The following is a 21,646-nucleotide window of genomic DNA, read 5'->3' as shown; positions in this document are numbered from 1 at the left end:
AATTGGCTGATGAGGCACATAGGTCACAGATTAGCTGGGTAGGAGCAAGATATTGCTGTATTTGAAACTGTAAAAGAGCCTGGAGTAGAATAGGATTACATCCAGAAACAGGAACTTTCAATGTTAGGCCTTTTGGAGTAACTCCAAGGAACAAAGCAGAGTTCGAGAAACAGAATGGGGGACCTCAGCATGTTTCCAAAAAGAACGGATGTAATATGTGATGAGATTCATCAAGGCAAAACAGGACAGTAAGGGCGTCAAAAATCATGGGAGTGGCAAAAAAGATAAGCAGAAGGCAGATAAATGATAGTAAAACAGAAGAAAAACAAGGAAAACATTCTGAAAAAATCAGACAAATTCATGCAAAAATGGTGAGAACTGACAACGGTTAACAAGAGGTAATGAGTGGGTGAGAATTGCTCACCATAAAAATGATGTATATCATACCAAAAAAAAATTGGAATTAAATTGGTTGGGAAAGCTGTGAAAAAAGACAAAATTTTAAAAACTGTGTGAACAGAAAAAAAGTCATGTGATAAAATGTAAGCTACTTAGCTTGGCAATTAAAGTAATGTAGGATACAGCAGTAAAAGTCAATCACACTTCTGTCCACATACAACCGACTAACAAAGAATGATACTGAAATTTTGAGAGTTGCCATCCTTTCCATGTCAAATGTTCCCTCCCACACAGCCTTGGCATTTGAGGCAAATGTATTTGTTCAGATGCAGACTCTTTACAGCAATACACCACTATTCTCACCTCAGCCTTCACTCGGTGTAATTACCCCACCAGCCTAGTTCATAAGCACATTTCCTGGGCCATCACATCCAGTCCTGGCATTGCTGATCCCTCCAAAAAACAACTTCAGAGGACATTACTGGTCACTCAGTATTATCTTGGCCTGGAATTCCTTAATCAGTTACTTAGACAAGGCCATTACTTCCTAAAATCATTTTTTGAAATGTGATCATTTTGCCCAGCACACCTAGAATGGCTTTTTGTCACTCTCCCAATCTCCACAATATTCCTGTCAGATGCTATGCTCCTTCTGCACCCATCTCCCTACCCTATGGCCCCTACCCCTGTGACCATTCCCACTGCAAGATTTGCCCTATGCACCCTCCTTCCATCACCAATTCCAGTCCTGTAACTGGCAAAACATATACTATCAAGGGGAGAGCCAGCTTTGAAATGACATGTCATATACCAGCTTGGCAATACACAATATTCTGCTGCAGAGCATGCTCTAAAACATGACAATTGTGACCTCAGCGCCTGTTTCACCACACGCGGAATCTGGATTCTTCCCCTAGACACGAGTTTCTCAAAACTCCACAGGCGGGAAGTAGAACTACAACATATCCTTGGTGTTTGCCACCCACATGGCCTTAATTTATGTTAATTTCTTCCATCTCAGCATTTCTTCACAGTAACTACTCCTTTCTTCACTCTGTTTTAGTTTTCTATGTCTTTCATTTTCTTACCTGTCTATTTCTTGCCATCCTCCTCCCATCTCTGTTACATGCAGTGCACTTAGCTTTTCACTCTTATTAACTTGTACACGATGTTTCAGCAGTAATCTCTGTCTTACCCTGTCTTCTACCTTTAACCTCTCGGGATTTCAAATCTCATTCGATGCAGCCCCCAGCAACCAGTCTTTCCATCTCATCCCAACTGGTAAGTCTCCCCTGACCTGCAGTTGTGGTTGTTTTTTCTGAAATCTATCCCTTTCCCTAGACCTCTCCAGTCCTTTTCCTTCACCCCTCTTCCTTCCCCTTCAATCCTTTTGCCTGAAAAAGGAGCCACTGGCTCCGAAAGCTTGCCTAATTAAATCTTCTTTTATGTGTGTGTTCTGCCACCACTTTGTGAGTAGTTTTTTTATCTATCCAATTACATTATAACAGTTTGATGAGCTGTTTCGTGATTCATACATTAGGGCTCTCTGTAAACATAGTCTTGGCTACTGTATCAAAACAATTGACTCTACAAAGTACTGGTTACTTTTTTGCATATATGTTAGCACATCATACTTAACTTCACTTAGGGAATAGTTTCCTTTCCTGTCCATTTCATGCTGTTTACTTACAGACTATAAGGCCCTTTCTAGGGCTTAGAATGAAGTTTTGTATTCTGGTGCAAATGTCTGTAACTGGTTGATGACAGACATTGGGCAGGAAAGTGAGAAACCAATATATTAAAAAAACAAATTAAAAAGAGTATGTTATTAGCCACTCCTTATATAATGTGTCGAAAACCAGTTAATACAACACTTCATACCAGACAGTCTTCTTTTTAAGTTACATGAATGCTTGGTATAAGGTACAGGATTAAAACAGCAACTGGGATGATTGACATAACTGGCTAAAAGTGTCTACAAGTTGTTGGTCTAATACAGTAAATGTTTCAAATAACTTCCATGGTCACAAATTCCCCAAATTGCTCTCAATCAAATTTCGTTTTCTTAGCCATTGTATAAGAGCTAAGACCCCTAATCCATTTACACTTATCCATTGACTATGTACATCTACATTCAAACTCTGCAACCACTGTGAAGGGCATAGCAGAGGGTACTTCCATTGAACCAGTTGTTAATGCTTCTTACCATTCCATTTAAGTACAGAGCGCAGGAAGAAAGATTCTGTAATTGCATCTGTGCCTGCTGTAATTAATTTAATCTTGTCCTTATGATCGCAATGTGAGTGATACATAGGGGAGTATAGTATATTCCTAGATTCATAATTTTAAGCTGTTTTTTGAATTTTTGTTAGTATCCTTTCTCAGAACAGTTTGTGTCTATCTTAAAGTGTCTGCAGGGTCAGGTTTTTCAGTATCTCTGCAACACTCTCCCATGGGTCAAACAAACGTGACCATTTACACTGCCCTTCCTGTATACATTCAATATTTCCTGATAGTCTTGTTCGGTACGGCTCCCAAACACTTGAGCAATATTCTAGGATGGGTCGCATGAGTGATTTGGAAGTAATCTCCTGTGTAGACTGGTTGCATTTCTCCAATATTCGACAAATGAATCAATGTTTGCCACCTGCTTTAGCTATGATTGAGACTATATGATTGTTCCATGTCATAGCTCTATAAAGTATTACACCCAGATATTTACATTAGTTTATAGATTCCAGTTGGGAGTCATTGATACAGTAGTAAGTCATAGGATACTATCTTTTTTGTTTTGTGAATTGTACAGTTTTACATTTCTGAAGTTGTCAGCTTTTGCACCACTGTGAAATCTTATTAATGTCTAGCTGAATATTTGTGCAGTGTTTTCCAGACAGTGTGTGACAACAGATAACTGCATCTATTCAATTCAATTCAAAATTCCAGCCAAGATAACATTGTCTAGACACGACTGTGGGTTCTTGGAGTGCTCTGGGAGAAGTTTCATTTTTAACTACAACAGATGAAATATTAGTTCACTTTATTACATGAATGAGTAGAAAGATTTGCTTAACTTGAGACAGTTGTTTGCCAAGGAGAGCGTAGAATATTTCCAACTGTCATTGACTATGAAAGCATGATTATTGCCGTACAAGAAAACATGGATTTTTTTTACTCAATTTATAATCGTTAGTACCTCCTTCTCAATTTAACAATAATTGCTCTTTGCTGCTTACAAGGTCTTAGAGGCAAATGTGAATCCATTTGGATTTCTAAGAGACAGCATGGCACCAATGCTGTATTGAGATGCGTTGTTCTCCAGAGTCAAAGGCTTACCGAGGATGAACGTGGTCAAACACGGAGTGAAGCAGAGATGATGTTTCAATGTCTGGAATGCCGACTGACACACCTCAAACCACACAAACCTTCCTTCTTTCTTCTGAAGCTGATTCAACAAATGACAAAAGTGAGCAACCTGTAGATTGAATTTTGTGCAGTAATCTACCTTCCTTAAAAGTGACTGTAACTTCCCAATATTAATATGAAAAGGCAAATTTCCTGTGAGTGCAATATGGTCTGCCATTGGTATGATACTGCTCTTGCGTAACATGGACCACAAGTATTGTACTCTAGGAAAAAAACCACATTTCTCAAGCTTGCAGTGGAGCACATCGTCTAACAGTCACTGGAAAACCACCTGCAAATTTTGTAAATACTATTGTCTCATGGAGCCAGTAACGCAGAAGTCATTCAAATAGACGATGCAGCACAACTCTGGAGCTTAAGTTACCCAGAATGGCAAATGGTTAAACTGGTATATCCAGAGAGGAATACTCAGTATTAATATCCGTCAACAATTGACATCCAGTGGCAGCTGCAAGTATGCATCTCTGAGATCAGTTTTGGAGATATACTGACTGCCAGCCAATTTATCCAGCAATTCCTTGCGATGCACTATGGGATAATCTTCTATTTCACTTTGTGCATTGGCCGTGTGCTTGAAATCACCACAAAGTCTAACATCACTGTTTGGTTTCTGGGGTGGGGCTAGCCCATTGGCTTGATGACACTGGTGACACCACCCCAAGAATCTGCCATCTGTCGAGCTCTACTTTCACTTCGTCTTCCATAGCAAACTCAATGGGGTGGGTGAGACAGAACTTGGAACTGTTGATGGTTTCAGAGTTGTTTGGGCTTCAGATTTGATAGCTCTACCCAGATCCTTACAGAAAAGTTGATTGAATGACTGCAGCAATGCTTGACGTTCAAAAATTGTACAACCTGAGAAATGAAGTTAACTTCATCTACCAATTTGAATCCAGAGCACCAAGTTCAAAAATATTTTCTGTAAACTGAATTTAGAACCAAAAGTATGATCTAGTGCTCCACGATTTTGACTGGGCCATGACTGGTATCTGTCTGTGCAAGGGAATCAGCTACCTACTGTAAAATACTATGTGGTACTGAGAACACTGAAAGGTGATCAAAATAGCTGAGTCCCCTGTGCCTTATTCAAACTTCTACATCTACATCTACATCTACATTTATACTCTGCAAGCCACCCAACGGTGTGTGGCGGAGGGCACTTTACGTGCCACTGTCATTACCTCCCTTTCCTGTTCCAGTCGCGTATGGTTCGCGGGAAGAACGACTGTCTGAAAGCCTCCGTGCGCGCTCTAATCTCTCTAATTTTACATTCGTGATCTCCTCGGGAGGTATAAGTAGGGGGAAGCAATATATTCGATACCTCATCCAGAAACGCACCCTCTCGAAACCTGGCGAGCAAGCTACACCGCGATGCAGAGCGCCTCTCTTGCAGAGTCTGCCACTTGAGTTTATTAAACATCTCCGTAACGCTATCATGGTTACCAAATAAACCTGTGACGAAACGCGCCGCTCTTCTTTGGATCTTCTCTATCTCCTCCGTCAACCCGATCTGGTACAGATCCCACACTGATGAGCAATACTGAAGTATAGGTCGAACGAGTGTTTTGTAAGCCACCTCCTTTGTTGATGGACTACATTTTCTAAGCAATGTCCCAATGAATCTCAACCTGGTACCCGCCTTAACAACAATTAATTTTATATGATCATTCCACTTCAAATCGTTCCGCACGCACACTCCCAGATATTTTACAGAAGTAACTGCTACCAGTGTTTGTTCCGCTATCATATAATCATACAATAAAGGATCTTTCTTTCTATGTATTCGCAATACATTACATTTGTCTATGTTAGGGGACAGTTGCCACTCCCTGCACCAAGTGCCTATCCGCTGCAGATCTTCCTACATTTCACTACAATTTTCTAATGCTGCAACTTCTCTATATACCACAGCATCATCCGCGAAAAGCCGTATGGAACTTCCGACACTATCTACTAGGTCATTTATATATATTGTGAAAAGCAATGGTCCCATAACACTCCCCTGTGGCACGCCAGAGGTTACTTTAACGTCTGTAGACGTCTCTCCATTGATAACAACATGCTGTGTTCTGTTTGCTAAAAACTCTTCAATCCAGCCACACAGCTGGTCTGATATTCCGTAGGCTCTTACTTTGTTTATCAGGCGACAGTGCGGAACTGTATCGAACGCCTTCCGGAAGTCAAGAAAAATAGCATCTACCTGGGAGCCTGTATCTAATATTTTCTGGGTCTCATGAACAAATAACGCGAGTTGGGTCTCACACGATCGCTGTTTCCGGAATCCATGTTGATTCCTACATAGTAGATTCTGGGTTTCCAAAAACGACATGATACTCGAGCAAAAAACATGTTCTAAAATTCTACAACACATCGACGTCAGAGATATAGGTCTATAGTTTTGCGCATCTGCTCGACGACCCTTCTTGAAGACTGGGACTACCTGTGCTCTTTTCCAATCATTTGGAACCCTCCGTTCCTCTAGAGGCTTGCGGTACACGGCTGTTAGAAGGGGGGCAAGTTCTTTCGCGTACTCTGTGTAGAATCGAATTGGTATCCCGTCAGGTCCAGTGGACTTTCCTCTGTTCAGTGATTCCAGTTGCTTTTCTATTCCTTGGACACTTATTCCGATGTCAGCCATTTTTTCGTTTGTGCGAGGATTTAGAGAAGGAACTGCAGTGCGGTCTTCCTCTGTGAAACAGCTTTGGAAAAAGGTGTTTAGTATTTCAGCTTTATGCGTGTCATCCTCTGTTTCAATGCCATCATCATCCCGGAGTGTCTGGATATGCTGTTTCGAGCCACTTACTGATTTAACGTAAGACCAGAACTTCCTAGGGTTTTCTGTCAAGTCGGCACATAGAATTTTACTTTCGAATTCACTGAACGCTTCTCGCATAGTCCTCCTTACGCTAACTTTGACATCGTTTAGCTTCTGTTTGTCTGAGAGGTTTTGGCTGCGTTTAAACTTGGAGTGAAGCTCTCTTTGCTTTCGCAGTAGTTTCCTAACTTCATCGTTGTACCACGGTGGGTTTTTCCCGTCCCTCACAGTTTTACTTGGCACGTGCCTGTCTAAAACGCATTTTACGATTGCCTTGAACTTTTTCCATAAACACTCAACATTGTCAGTGTCGGATCAGAAATTTTCGTTTTGATCTGTTAGGTAGTCTGAAATCTGCCTTCTATTACTCTTGCTAAACAGATAAACCTTCCTCCCTTTTTTTATATTCCTATTAACTTCCATATTCAGGGATGCTGCAACGGCCTTATGATCACTGATTCCCTGTTCTGCACTTACAGAGTCGAAAAGTTCGGGTCTGTTTGTTATCAGTAGGTCCAAGATGTTATCTCCACGAGTCGGTTCTCTGTTTAATTGCTTGAGGTAATTTTCGGATAGTGCACTCAGTATAATGTCACTCGATGCTCTGTCCCTACCACCCGTCCTAAACATCTGAGTGTCCCAGTCTATATCTGGTAAATTGAAATCTCCACCTAAGACTATAACATGCTGAGGAAATTTATGTGAAATGTATTCCAAATTTTCTCTCAGTTGTTCTGCCACTAACGCTGCTGAGTCTGGAGGTCGGTAAAAGGAGCCAATTATTAACCTAGCTCGGTTGTTGAGTGTAACCTCCACCCATAATAATTCACAGGAACTATCCACTTCTACTTCACTACAGGATAAACTACTACTAACAGTGACGAACACTCCACCACCGGTTGCATGCAATCTATCCTTCCTAAACGCCGTCTGTACCTTTGTACAAATTTCGGCAGAATTTATCTCTGGCTTCAGCCAGCTTTCTGTACCTGTAACGATTTCAGCTTCAGTGCTTTCTATCAGCGTTTGAAGTTCCAGTACTTTACCAATGCAGCTTCGACAATTTACAATTACAATACCGATTGCTGCTTGGTCCGCGCATGTCCTGACTTTGCCCCACACCCTTTGAGGCTGTTGCCCTTTCTGTACTTGCCCGAGGCCATCTAACCTAAAAAACCGCCCAGTCCACGCCACACAACCCCTGCTACCCGTGTAGCCGCTTGCTGCGTGTAGTGGACTCCTGACCTATCCAGGGGAACCCGAAACCCCACCACCCTATGGCGCAAGTTGAGGAATCTGCACCCCACATGGTCGCAGAACTGTCTCACCCTCTGATTCAGACCCTCCACTCGGCTCTGTACCAAAGGTCCGCAGTCAGTCCTGTCGACGATGCTGCAGATGGTGAGCTCTGCTTTCATCCCGCTAGCGAGACTGGCAGTCTTCACCAAATCAGATAGCCGCCGGAAGCCAGAGAGGGTTTCCTCCGATCCATAGCGACACACATCTTTGGTGCCGACATGAGCAACCACCTGCAGATGGGTGCACCCTGTACCCTTCATGGCATCCGGAAGGACCCTTTCCACATCTGGAATGACTCCCCCCGGTATGCACACGGAGTGCACATTGGTTTTCTTCCCCTCTCTTGCTGCCATTTCCCTAACACCCAGCTATCATCAAGTCTACCATGATGCAGTGCAACTGTGGGCCCACTGACATACATGGGGGCTCGATTGTGAACATGGGAAAGTTGTCCTGTGCCACTGTTCACTATCATTTACTACAAACAGCTGCTAAATGTTGTGGAATACGGCAGGCTTGATAAGGGCCAAAGAAAGGGCATTACCTCCGCTCATGTAGTGACCAGCAGTCAGGGCAAGACTGTTGTGCTTGTGAGTGAGAGTCCAGCACTATGGAACAACAGAGCTCTGTGCTGCTGTGAACGGCATGATTGACTGAATGCAGCAGAAACTGACTGCACTCTGGTGTGACCCCTACCTCTGTAGCAGACTGGTGCCAGGACACCAGAGAACCCATTCTGTTACGAAGCTCGACCAACCAACTCGACAACTTGGTTGCTAAAATATGAGTAGTTGCCAATGGGGACCAATCCTGCTGGAGTGACATGTCACCTGCCACCTGCAAATTGCCCAGAAATGCATTTTGACTACAGAAATTAACTCCTCCAATTATGCAATTTATGCTACATCATCTAATGTTTGATCTGAAAGTGTTGTCACTTTAGTCTGTAATGCTCTGTTTGCCGCCACCTGTAACAGTACATTGCAAGTTAGGAGGGAGCTACATAGGACACGCTGCATTGCTTACACTCAAAATTACACTGAGGTGTCAAAAGTAATGGGATAGCAGTATGCCCATGTACAGATAACAATAGTATCTTGTACATAAGGTACAAAAGGGCTGTGCACTGATGGAACTGTCATTTGTACTCAGGTGATTTGCGTGAAAAGGTTTCCAACATGATCACGTCCACACGACAGGAATTAACAGACTTTGAACATGGAATGCTAGCTGGAGCTACACACACGGTTCATTCCATTTTGGAATTCGTTAGGGAATTCAGTATTCTGTGATCCCCAGTGTCAAGAGTGTGCCGAAAACACCAAATTTCAGGTGTTACGGACAATGCAGTGGCCGACGACCTTCACTTAATGACTGAGAGCATGGCATTTACATAGAGTTGTCAGTGCTAACGGACAAGGAACAATGCATGATATAACTGGAGAAATCAATGTGTAACATATGACGAATGAATCTGTTAGGACAGTGTGGCCAAATGTGCCATTAATGGGCTGTGGCAGCAGACAGCTGATGCAAACGCCTTTGCTAACGGCACGACATTAACTGCAGCACCTCTCCTGGGCTTGTGACAATATCAGTTGGACCATAGACAACTGGAAAAGCATGGCCTGGTCAGGGGAGTCAAAGTTTCAGTTGGTAAGAGCTGATGGTAGGGCTGAAGTATGGTGCAGACTCCAAGAAGCCATGGACCCAAGTTGTCAACAAGGCATTGTGCAAGCTGGTGGTGGCTCCATTATGGTGTGGTCTGTGTTTACATGGAATGGACTGGGTCCTCTGTTCCAACTGAATGGAACTGGTTATGTTCAGCTACTTGGGGATATTTGCAGCCATTCACGAACTTCATGTTCCCAAACAATGATGTCATGTCTCCTCACAACAATTGTTCATGACTGGTCTGAAGAACATTCTGGACAATTCAAGTGAATGGTTCGTCCACACAGATCACCCAATAGGAATCCAATCGAAATATTGTGGGACATAATCGAGAGGTCAGTTCATGCACAAAATCTTGCATATGCAACACCTTAGCAATTATGGACAGCTACAGAGGCAGCATGGCTCAGTATTTCTGCAATGGACTTCCAGTGACTTGTTGAGTCCATGCCATGTTGAGTTGCTGCTCTACACCAGGAAAAAGGAGGCCTGAGACAGTATTGGAGCTACCCCATGACTTCCGTCACCCCAGTGTACATCTACATGCTAACCCTTGTAAGTTGGCTATCCACTCCTCATACAACTGGCCGGGACACTTGCGATGTTGATTGAACTGCAAGTGGGCAGCTGCTACATGCATTTGCTGACTGTAGTAGTGCATTAGTAATGTACACAACTCTAAAAATCCTGTTTTTTCATGGTCTGTAAGTGCCCTGTTATTTCTGTACCACCTCTTACAAACTATTGCTAATTGACAGCAACAAAATGCTCTGATCCACTGGCTGTGATTCACGTTACCTGGCATTATAGCGTAAATAATTTTCCCACATTTCTGGGATCTCATCAAAACCAGCAAATGGGGCCATTGATGGTGGTTCAGGCTGTGCCGCCTGTACGTGTGTCGCTGGCTATGGGACAGCAAAAGGATGGGTTCCTGCATTTGCTCATGCTGTTGTTGCAACATGTTCTGCTGCTGCTGTTTGAACTGCTCCTCCTGCAGCTGCATTTCTTGCCTCCCACACTTCAAATATGCTGTCAGTGATGGCAACAATATACAACACTAACATCAAGAGTGAGTTCTCATCACCAGCTATTATATCTCCTGTAGCGAGATGATTGCAACCACAAAAAACACTTGAGACAAGCATGAAGTATTATGACATGTGGAGCTCATGAGAAGAATAATGTGTGTACCTAACTAGCAAGCTGTGTCCAAAGGCACTATCAGGTCCAAACACAGAACAATATGAGTGTAACAATGCAAAGAATTCACAAAACTTATCTGAGCACGTATAAGCCAAGTAAATAAGAATGCGGGCAGTTGTTAACATGTAGCTGGCTTCAGAGTCCATGGTGTCAAACCAAGAATGTTAAGTCTCCAGGGGCACTGCCCAATTTAGGCAATAGATGTGCTGCTTATGGTGGAGTCACGGATCACTCTGACTTTTGATATTGAACATCTCATCTGATGTACATCATTTTGGCAAGGATACCAAAGGGGAAGATTTTCAAACAGATTTGGTAGGTTCATTTTATAAAGCGTAAACAGGTGTATTTACATTGATTTACATAAAAATAAAGTAATGCTTTAGGCTCTGTTTCTGATGAGCTAAATCCTATATTTGTTAAAACAAATTTATATAGATACTTCATTTCAATCAGAAACTCCCATTTCCCTGGGAAGAAAACCACTAAAATAATATTTTTCACAAAATTTTAAAGCAGTGTCAAAGAAGGGTTAATGAAAATGAAAATTGTAACACTAACGTGATTGCTGTGTTAATCCTTCGGCATGCTCCTTCCAATGGCTGTTGGAAAAACTACAGATAGTGTGGTGCTAGTTATGTTACCAAATCTGTTACTATCTTATCAAGTCTACTCTAGCTTTTCTCAAATTCAAAATATTTTTTAATGTCATTTCATATAAGAATGAATAATTGGTTGACTTGGACAATATTGTCATTGTTAATGCAAGACTGTTTCACTTGTTTGCCAAGTAATTTGTGGATGAAGAACATAATAATTTTTTTATAGAAATAGTTCCTGAAATTTATTTGAATCTGTTTCCCTTAATTCTTGGTTTTTATAGATAATTTAAAAGTGATTTGATTTTGACTGTAGATTTTTAGACTATCAAAGAGATAGAGGGGCTGGCCAGTACTTACCTCAGCTCAGTACAGCCGATAGATACACATAAAACAGAACTGAAAATTTACATTCCTAGCTTTCGGAACAAATGTTCCTTCATCAGGGAGGAGAGAGGGGAAAGAAATGGAAGAAGGGAAAGGAGATTCAGTTACTCACAACCCAGGTTATGAAGCAACAGGGAAAGGAAAATGGGAGGGTAGCAAGGATGGAGGCATGGTTGTCAGAGGGAAGCCAAAGATATTCTACTGTAAGTACTGTGCCAGCTTCAAACCAAAGAGGATGCATACAGAAGTAAAGAGGTATATAGTATAAAGATAAACACAACTATGTAGGATGAAAAGATGCGTGAATGGCTAAAGAGGAAAGGGAAAGAGGAGAAGACTGAAGAGTGAATGGGAGTGAGGTTGTTTAACGTAGGTTCAGTCCAGGGGGATGGCGGGATGAAAGGATGTGTTGGAGTGCAAGTTCCCATCTCCGCAGTTCAGAGGGACTGGTGTTGGGTGGGAGGAGCCAAATGGCACATACGGTGTAGCAGGTTCCTAGGTCCCTAGAATTATGCTGGAGGGCATGCTCCGCTACTGGGTATTGGGCATCTCCTAGGCGGACAGTTCGTCTGTGTCCGTTCATGTGCTCAGCCAGTTTAGTTGTTGTCATGCCGATGTAAAAGGCTGTGCAGTGCAGGCATGTCAGTTGATAAATGACATGTGTAGTTTCACACGTAGCCCTGCCTTGAATTGTGTATGTTTTACCAGTAGCGGGGCTGGAGTAGGTGGTTGTGGGGGGATGCATGGGGCAGGTTTTGCAGCGGGGTCGGTTACAGGGGTAGGAACCGCTGGGTAGAGAAGGTAGTCTGGGAATATTGTAGGGTTTAACAAGGATGTTACGGAGGTTAGGGGGGCGACGAAAGGCAACTCTGGGTGGTGTGGGGAGAATTTTGTCAAGGGATGATCTCATTTCAGGGGTTGACTTGAGAAAGTCATATCCCTGGCGGAGTAATTTGTTGATGTTTTCGAGGCCAGGATAATATTGAGTGACAAGGGGGATGCTTCTGTGTGGTCTGGGGGTAGGAACATTGTTGTTGAACGGGGAGGAATGTATTGCTCGGGAAATCTGTTTGTGGACAAGGTCTGCAGGATAGTTGCGGGAGAGGAAAGCACTGGTCAGGTTATTGGTGTAATCCATTAATCATTTAGATCACCTATATATTCCATTAATCATTTAGATCACCTATATGGGTTGTGGGTAACTGAATCTCCTTTCCCTTCTTCCCTTTCTTTCCCCTCTCCCCTCCCTGATGAAGGAACATTTGTTCCGAAAGCTAGGAATGTAAATTTTCAGTTCTGTTTTATGTGTATCTATCGGCTGTACTGAGCTGAGGTAAGTACTGGCCAGCCCCTCTATCTCTTTGTTAGTATTTGTTTCACATCTTTATATGAGATTTTCCATTAATCATTTAGATTTTTAGACTATGTTAGTTTGATTAGTGTTCTTAGCTTTTTAGGGTATTATTGGCTCTTTAAGGGATTTGTTCTGTGGTTTTCACGTTCAGTGAGTACAAATATCGTCTGTAAATAAAACTAAATGGGAAGTTATATTTAGGGGTAAGTCACTTACATAAAATAATAGATAAGGAATAGAATATCTGGAACATATTGGCTAGAAGATTAGAGGATGTTTCAAGACATCAAGGAATATTTTCCATTGGAGTAGAGGGAGCCATAAAGGGCAAATACTGGAGCCAAAGACAGAGATTGGAATATATCCAACAAATAATTGAGGACAATGGGTGTAAGTGCTGATCTGAAGTGAAGAGGTTGGCACGAAAGAGGAGGTTGCAGCAGGTAGCATCAAATCAGTTAACAAGAGTGCACCTAAAGTGGGGCTGGAACTTTCCAGTCCAACAAATATTTTCCTGGGCCAAGTGTTACAACTACCCTTGGCTTTCTGTCTGTTGAATACGACTGTTGAAAGTTTTCATTGGTTTTCTTTGTCATTTCAGAATAACCAAGTCTGTGATGTGAAGATATGGGACAGGCCATGGCTAAACAAGCGTGAGATTACGGAAATACAGTGCTTTTCCAAGTTGGACGGAATGAGACGAGCAGTTAGTACTAATTAGTATAAATAAAAGATTACTCTCTTCTTTACTGTTGAAATTATTTCTTTTTGTTTTAGTTGCTCCTAATTACTTTGCAAGCTGTCTACCAATTTAATAGATTATGTCATGATAATTTTCTTTCCAGTCTGCACACATTTTACTCTTTTTCATAACAAACCTTAAATTACAGGTACTACCTGATGTCCCTCCAGGAGGTCTCCAAGATGCCGAGATAAATGATAGTGTCAAGAATGCTGCAGCTTTTGCAGTAAGCGAAATTGATAAGCAACAAGATTCAGAGTCCAAGCTGGTCTTGGTTAAGATTGTGAGTGCTCAAACACAGGTAAGAATATTTATTATTAGTAACATTTATTACTATTATGAAGCAATTGCAAGCTGCGTAAGCTCTTTGCAGCTAGTGGAACAATATTTTGCCCAACTAGTGTGAAAGAACGTTGTAAAAACAAACAAGTAATTTTCAAAAATTGAATGTCTACTTATGATCTCATTATGTGGAGAGGTCAGTTACTCCTTTTGGCTCTTAGTTTTTCCCCAATGTCAAGTTCTTGAGCTGTCACATAGTTTCATATTTCTTGGATTTTCAATTCTCCACTTATTGAGTTCTTCGCTGCCCCAAACACATTAAGTATTATTTATCTCTAGAATATAACCATTTCTTCATTCTTTCTTATAAAATTCCAAAACTCACATGAAAAATAATAATTCATTGTACAAGTGACTTACAGGCAGATATCTTGATTTTTCATAGAGATTTCTGCTGTTTGACATTTGACTTGAACATGTGGCATATATTACATCTTTTCTATCTGTTTTTGTCAGTGAGTTTTCAGAGGCCCTTCGGCATGGTTTTTGTGCAGTCAAGCATCAGATTTTTAAAACTCATATTTGCTGGAAAATTCATGATGTAACATGATTCAGTAAACGCAAATTCATTGTTTTTATATGATATGAGAAGAAATAGTGAGGCAAAGTTTTATGTTTGACATTCTTAGTGGCTGTAAGAAATGCTTGTGGGTGAGTGATGTGGAATCCATGTAGGATGACGGATGAATCTATTCAGGGAGGGTTGACACAATACCTCTTCGTATGGTGGCTAAGAGGTTACATTTGAGAGTAGGACAAGGTGTTGTAGCGGTTCCACCTTCTTTTATTTCTTCAATTGTTGTCCTCGGTATTGACGTACTGCATTGCTACACTGGCTGAAAAATGGGTTTGTATTCTGTAAATGATGTAGCTGACAGATGCATAGTTGCATTTCACAGTCTATTATTATCACTTTTCGCAACTCCCCGATAATACACAGTTATTTGGCCAGTGCACTATTCTTATAACTTCCAATAAGCCTCATAATAGTTTTCAGATGAACCTCCAAATACTGCTACTATAGTTAACTGTTGAGCATCTACGAGCAGTAAAAACATAACCACGAAGTTCACAGTTATTGAAGAATAGAAAGGTACCGTAGGTATGGAAACAGTCACTGTCATTGTTTTTACACATGGCCTATTGTGCAACACTTACTTCATGGATGCATTGTTATTGATCTAACCAACACAGTTTCCTCATCTGGAACTCGACTGTGGACTGACTGTCTCATGGCCAAAAACCGGGCCCTTATATATTATCACAATAATAGGTGCTGAAACTACACATTGATCGAAGTTAAATTTACAGAAATTACAATTAAAACTTAATTCATTAAATTAACTGACTACATCAAAAAATTCTGTCTTATTAACAGTTTCTTTTACTACAAGGGTTAAGCCGAATTATTTGTGTAAATCATGAAATTGACAAATATAGTTATGTAAACAATACTTTTGACAAAACTGTTAATTGCTTTGGAATTAATGAAGGGCTGGTTTTGCTAACATGTTTTCAACTAGAGACAAATAGATACTTTAAGAATACTAATGTTTACTCTTCCAAATGTTTATAACTAGTGCAGAATTTATATTTGTTTATACATCAACAATAGAATTTAAGTTATGAAACAATTACTGATTTCACCCTATAACAAAAGATACTAAGTAGGAATAGTTGAAATAAATTAGAAAATCAATTACATATCTAAAACTAAGCACAAAATTAGATCTGGTGTTATATTCTTTAAAACTAAGGGCCAATCTTTCTCTTTTATGAAAATGCAGATTATATTCACATATGTTAATGGTAATAAGTTGAAATTGAAAAAAAAAATGAATTTAAAGAGGCAGATGGCAAAACAAGAGGAGATTTAAATTTATCCCAGTTTGCTTCATCACAGTGTGAGAGCTTTGTTAACACAGAGACAGTAATACTAGTGGGATAGTTGACAGTTATTTTGAGTTGTGGTTGAAGATTGCTTCAGCCTGGCACCTGTTTGAGGTTAGCTGAGCTGTGTTCTTATTCCAGAAAGTGAGAGCCAAACACAGATGTAGGCAAAAGATTGGGAATACCATAGTGTATTCTTTTAGATCAAGACATTTTCTCATAAGAAGCTTTATGGACAAATAGCTGATAACCCAGTACTTAGATATTCATTCCAATCTTATGCACAGGTGAAATGTCATGGAAACTGATTTCAGTCAGCCTATGACCCTGGGAATTGTGAATTTAACAGTAACATCAGTTGTTTCATTTGTTATTACTCATCACTTCCTTCCTACATTCACTCCCCACTCCAAGTGGTTCTAAAGATCACACACACACACACACACACACACACACACACACACACACACACACACCCTCCCCAAGGTAATAATACACATGAAGCTAGTTTCCTCAAAATTTCTCCAGACATTTCAGAGTTGTGTTTTCTTGCCACCACTTGCCCAGCACAACCACCACCCCCACCCCAAGAAGAGGTATCTCATCCCTGCAATAACTGAGTCTGCATATGTAAGTCATTTTTGTGCCCACTTTGGTATGTAGCCACAGATGATGCAACGAGTAGTTATAGTCTATACACACAAAGAACAGCCCTTAAAGTTGAAGTGGTGTAGCTGCTTTATGTGCCTACCACTGCCGACCATGTAATGTGATTTTGTATATTTCTCTGTGTTACTGCAGCTCAGTAACGTATCACAAGCAACCTTTTGTGTTTGAGAGTTGAAAGCTGGCAACAGTGCTGCCAGCTTTCAGGGCTCTTCTTTCATTCTATGCAGTATAGAGGTTGTGAAGAGGAAGCTGAGTATCATAAGGAATTAGATAAGATGATGTAACGGCAAAATGCCACTTTCCTCCAATACCAAGTTGAGGGTCCTTGCTGCCGGTGGATGTGTCCTATCAAGTGATCCATTATTTTAGTAAAGTTATGCATAGATCTCTTCACTTACCAGTTCACTTCAGTACCTCCTAATTTACTAGCTGATGTACCTATCTAAGCTTCATCATTCTTCTATAGCACTATATTCCAAAAGCTTATATTCTCATCCTTTCCAAACAGCTTATCATTGTTTCATTTGTATACAAGTCCACACTCCAAACAAATATCTTCTGATAAGAGTTCCTAACATTCAAAATGATATTTTAATTTGGCAGATTTCTCTTCTTCAAAAATGCATTTCCTGTCATACCAACCTGTTTTTTATGTCTTTTTTTATTTTGGCCATTGTTAGATATTTGAAAGCAAAACTGTTTTAGTGTCTCATTTCCTAATTTAATTCTCTCGACATCGCTTGATTTAATGCAACTATACTCTACCTTTGTTTTACTTTTGTTCATAACCTCTTTTCAAGACACTATCCATTCCTTTCTACCAGTATTCTAAGTCCTTTATGAGTTCTCATTAGATTATAATGTCATAGTTTTCACTTCTTCTGGAGCTTTAATCTTCACTCCAAATTTCTTTTTGGTTTCCTTTACTGCTTGCTCAGTGTACAAATTGAATAATAACTACTGCTTCCTTTCATGTCCTTCGACTAGTACAACTGCAGTCTAGTATTTTTAACCCTGTTACCATCAGAATTTAAAAGTGTATATTCCAGTCAACACTGTCAAAAGCTTCCTCTAATTTTACAAATGCTGCAAACATTGGTTTGCCTTTCTGCAGCATATATTCTAAGATAAGTCATAAGGCTCTTACTGCCTTGCCTGTTCTGACTTTTCTCCAGAACCCAAACTGATCTCTCCTGAGGTTGGCTTCTACTTCTTTTTCCATTCCCCTGCAAATAATTGGTATCAGCATTTTGCAGCCATGACTTACTAAACTGATTGTTTCAAAATATTTATACATGTCAGCACCTGACTTCTTTTTATGTAGGATTTTTACATTCAGGTGATTACATGCTTGGAAACTGTATGAGGTGATACCAGTTGAAAATAAATAAATAATGTAATGGAATCATAATTGACTACCCCTTTTCCCTGCTGTGATCTATTTTGTCTTTAGTTTATTTGCCATGTCATGATACCCTGAAATTCAAACATGGATTCTCATGATCCAGGGACCTCGAGGCATCTTTCTGGATTTTATGTCGCTGCTGATCCAGAATTTTGCCTGCTTTCCCTTCCCCATAGCAACTCCGCATTTGTCATTTACACCTTTTGGCCTCTGTAGTGGATAAATATCCTGAAATTTCCAGTCAGTTTTACTTTTCCTAGTTCTGACAAAAGTTTTAGAAAAGTTTAGATATTATACAGTTTCTTTACACTGACTACAAATAACACATTGTCAAAGTTACAGTTTGGATTTCTAAAGTGTTATGGTATTGAGAACACTATTTACAAATACAGTGAGAGTGTATGTGATATATCATACAAACTACACACTACTGGTAGACTCTGTAAGCTCTCAAATGTGTGTGATTACATAAATCATAACATCTTTTCAAGTAAATCAGAATATTATGGCATCATATGAAATAATATGAGATGGTTAAAATCATATCTGTGTAACAGGTAACAAAGGGTGTCAGTAAGAAAGACTCTTGTATTAAGCTTATTAAGCTCTCATGTATTACTGACCTGGGATCTAATTACATATGATGTCCCACTTTCTCTTGTATTTATTAAAGGCCTTTCAACAGCAACATTACCAGATGCTAAATTTCTTTTATTTACGGATGATATGAATATTGCAATAAATAGCAAATATAACACTGTTTTAGAAAGAGCTGCTAATAAAATTTCTTTAACATTATAAAGTGTTTTCCAGCCAATTCCATGGTCTTTTAACTTTGGACGAAGAACCCACTATATCCACTATGCAACAAGAATGAGGTTTCAATACAACATATAAGTAAAATGAGAATATAAAGGCAGGACAGGTCAAAAGATTATTTGATTTTGGTATCAAAACTTCATTAGAGATGAGCGTATAATAGATATGGTGAAACATCGAAGCAGATCTTTCTTTAGAACATGAATTCATTTGACAATGCCATACAGTATCTTTTTTGGGTAAACATATCAAGCCGAGCTAATGCTTACTGGGTACAAAAGTATGTGACACTAATTATTACTGGTGTGACATCTTGGAGGAGGATATACTGACTACTGTTTTTCAGTATATTCACTCTTTCTTGAAATTTATGATTATTAATAGATCTCTCTTTCAAACCAGCAGCTCAGTTAACAGAATTAATACCAGGAATAAGACCCATCTTCACAAGGAATTAAAGTCTCTCAGCTTGGTTAAAAAAAGCTGTCCTTATTCAGAAATGTGCATTTTCAATAGTCTGCAGCAACTGTAAAGGTACAGTTTTAGGAGAAGATTTATTGATGACAAGCTCCTCATACTCGATTGATGAATTCCTTAGCAAAACCAGTTATGTGCTTACTATTAACTGTATCGTATATGGTGTGACTGCCATCTAATAAATGATTTAGGCACAGGTTCACTCCAGTAATGTGATCTGTGGAAGTAAGTCTGCACACTGTTTTTGCTGATGCTTGGCTACAGTAGCCTAGGAATTATTTAATGGAATTTTGTGTGTGTGTGTGTGTGTGTGTGTGTGTGTGTGTGTGTGTGTGTGTGTGTGTATGTGGGGGGGGGGGCGCCTTCTTCCACATCCTTGGCAATCATCTTCCTTAGGATATATAGACTAAATATTAACATGTTTTTTTTTTAACATTTATTATATATTTTTGTTTTCCTACATGTTCCACTTTGAGGGTCTCCTCATTGTGGGTCTGCAGAATGAATAGTTGTAGTCTGTTTCCTCCCTCTGTTTCCTGTCTGCCCTGCTTGAATTTCTAGCCATCAGAATGTTTTAAAGTACTTTCCCCAATCTTCCGTGTGGGTCACCCATTTTGCGTACAATCCTTTTCCATAAGTCTGAAAGTAACTGCTTCTCTTCCATCCCACCCCAGTTTGCAATATGTGCAAGCATATTTCTATTACTGTACAATCTCTTATATGCCCACAAAATTATTTAATCAGAAACATTGTGAAGTTAAATTTTGGACATCAACTGCTTTTACAGGTGGTGCCAGTGTCATTAACAGACTTTTGATCTCTCTCAGCACAATCACAAACTGCTGACTACTGTGTGAAAATTTTTGATATTACTCAGCAATGCTTATGTAATTAAGAATTATTTGTATTTCCAGGTTGTTGCAGGAAGGTTATATAATTTTGAACTAGAAATTGGACAGAGCAACTGTACCAAAGGAAACGATGTCGCCACTGCACAGTGTACGGTGCAGGATAAATCGGTAAGCCAACTCTAAACTGATGCTATTCAAATACAGGCAACTATTTTGAAGTGTTTTATAGTGATGGGGCTCACCTTTTACAATGAGTATTGTAGAAAATAACAACAGTGTTGGAAAAAACAGATTGCTACTCACTGTAAAGAAAACACGTCAAGCTGCAGACAGGCACAATTAATTAAGACACTTACATAAGGTTCCCTACCTCTGTTTCCTGTATGCCCTGTGTGAATTCCTAGCCCTGAGACTTTTTAATGGTATTCTTCCCCCATATTCTGTGTGGGCCACCCATGCTGTGTACAGTTCTTTTGTAGAAAATAAGTCATGAAACGGGTGCATAGCAGAATGACCTGGCCACTGCACAGCCATATTTAGTTGAGCACAAATACCGATACTGAATTCAGGATGTAGTAGCCCGCAATGTGCGTGTCTGCTGTCATCACAACATTATCAGATCATTGTACAGGCAAGTATGGACTGTGGTGGAATGAGGTGTCACCTTGCAATGAGGGGCAGAAAAGTAGTACTGTTTGAAGATTATAGTGCAGTTTGAGCAGGGAGTGATAGCAGCTTTTGAGTTAAGGGGGACAATGATCCATTAGTAATAAGGAAAAGTGCGTCATGGCAAGGGCTTAGAATTCGTTAAGTCACACCAAACCCCCCCGCCTCCCACCCCACTCTTCCCTCACATACACAAAAATTTACTCTAGTTATGTGTAGACTAAAATTTCCATGCTGAGACAGCTGATTACAGTCTGGGCTGAAAAGTTCTCCCCATTGGCTCCAGGAAGGCGTTGTGTAGTACTTCAGTTAGTTTTGCCTCTGGATTGCTACAGATTGTAATTCAGTTCTAGCCATGAGCTGGTGTCAGCTGTAGGCAACTATTATGAGCCATCTGTGTAATAATGTGAAAACATTATGACATTTTAAAGTCACCATAGCCTGTCATAGATGAACAAGAGTTTCCTGCCCCAAACTAATGACACATGTGTCACTGAAAGTAGCAATGATCCTTTTAGGCCACTGTTTGCACTAATTGGGGAGTAGTCTGCTTTATGCCAGTTGGATTAACAGATGCACAGGGTGTATATGACCCGGGACAACTGGGAGATCTGGGAAAAACCCGGCAA

At 40.2% G+C, this 21,646-nt stretch overlaps 1 protein-coding gene across 1 annotated transcript in view; it reads left to right on the top strand.

Moving 5' to 3' along the window:
• Nucleotides 1-21,646, top strand: part of LOC126260265 (uncharacterized) — a 426,131-nt gene that overhangs the window by 372,905 nt on the left and 31,580 nt on the right. The window contains exons 14-16 of the mRNA XM_049957594.1: nt 13,758-13,862; nt 14,047-14,199; nt 20,415-20,519. Of these exons, the coding sequence (XP_049813551.1) occupies nt 13,758-13,862; nt 14,047-14,199; nt 20,415-20,519 (363 nt within the window). The remainder of the gene's footprint in view (nt 1-13,757; nt 13,863-14,046; nt 14,200-20,414; nt 20,520-21,646) is intronic.

This window comes from Schistocerca nitens, chromosome 5 (genome assembly GCF_023898315.1).
Source record: "Schistocerca nitens isolate TAMUIC-IGC-003100 chromosome 5, iqSchNite1.1, whole genome shotgun sequence".
Taxonomy (NCBI): domain Eukaryota; kingdom Metazoa; phylum Arthropoda; class Insecta; order Orthoptera; family Acrididae; genus Schistocerca; species Schistocerca nitens.
This window is presented reverse-complemented; position numbering and strand designations above follow the sequence as displayed.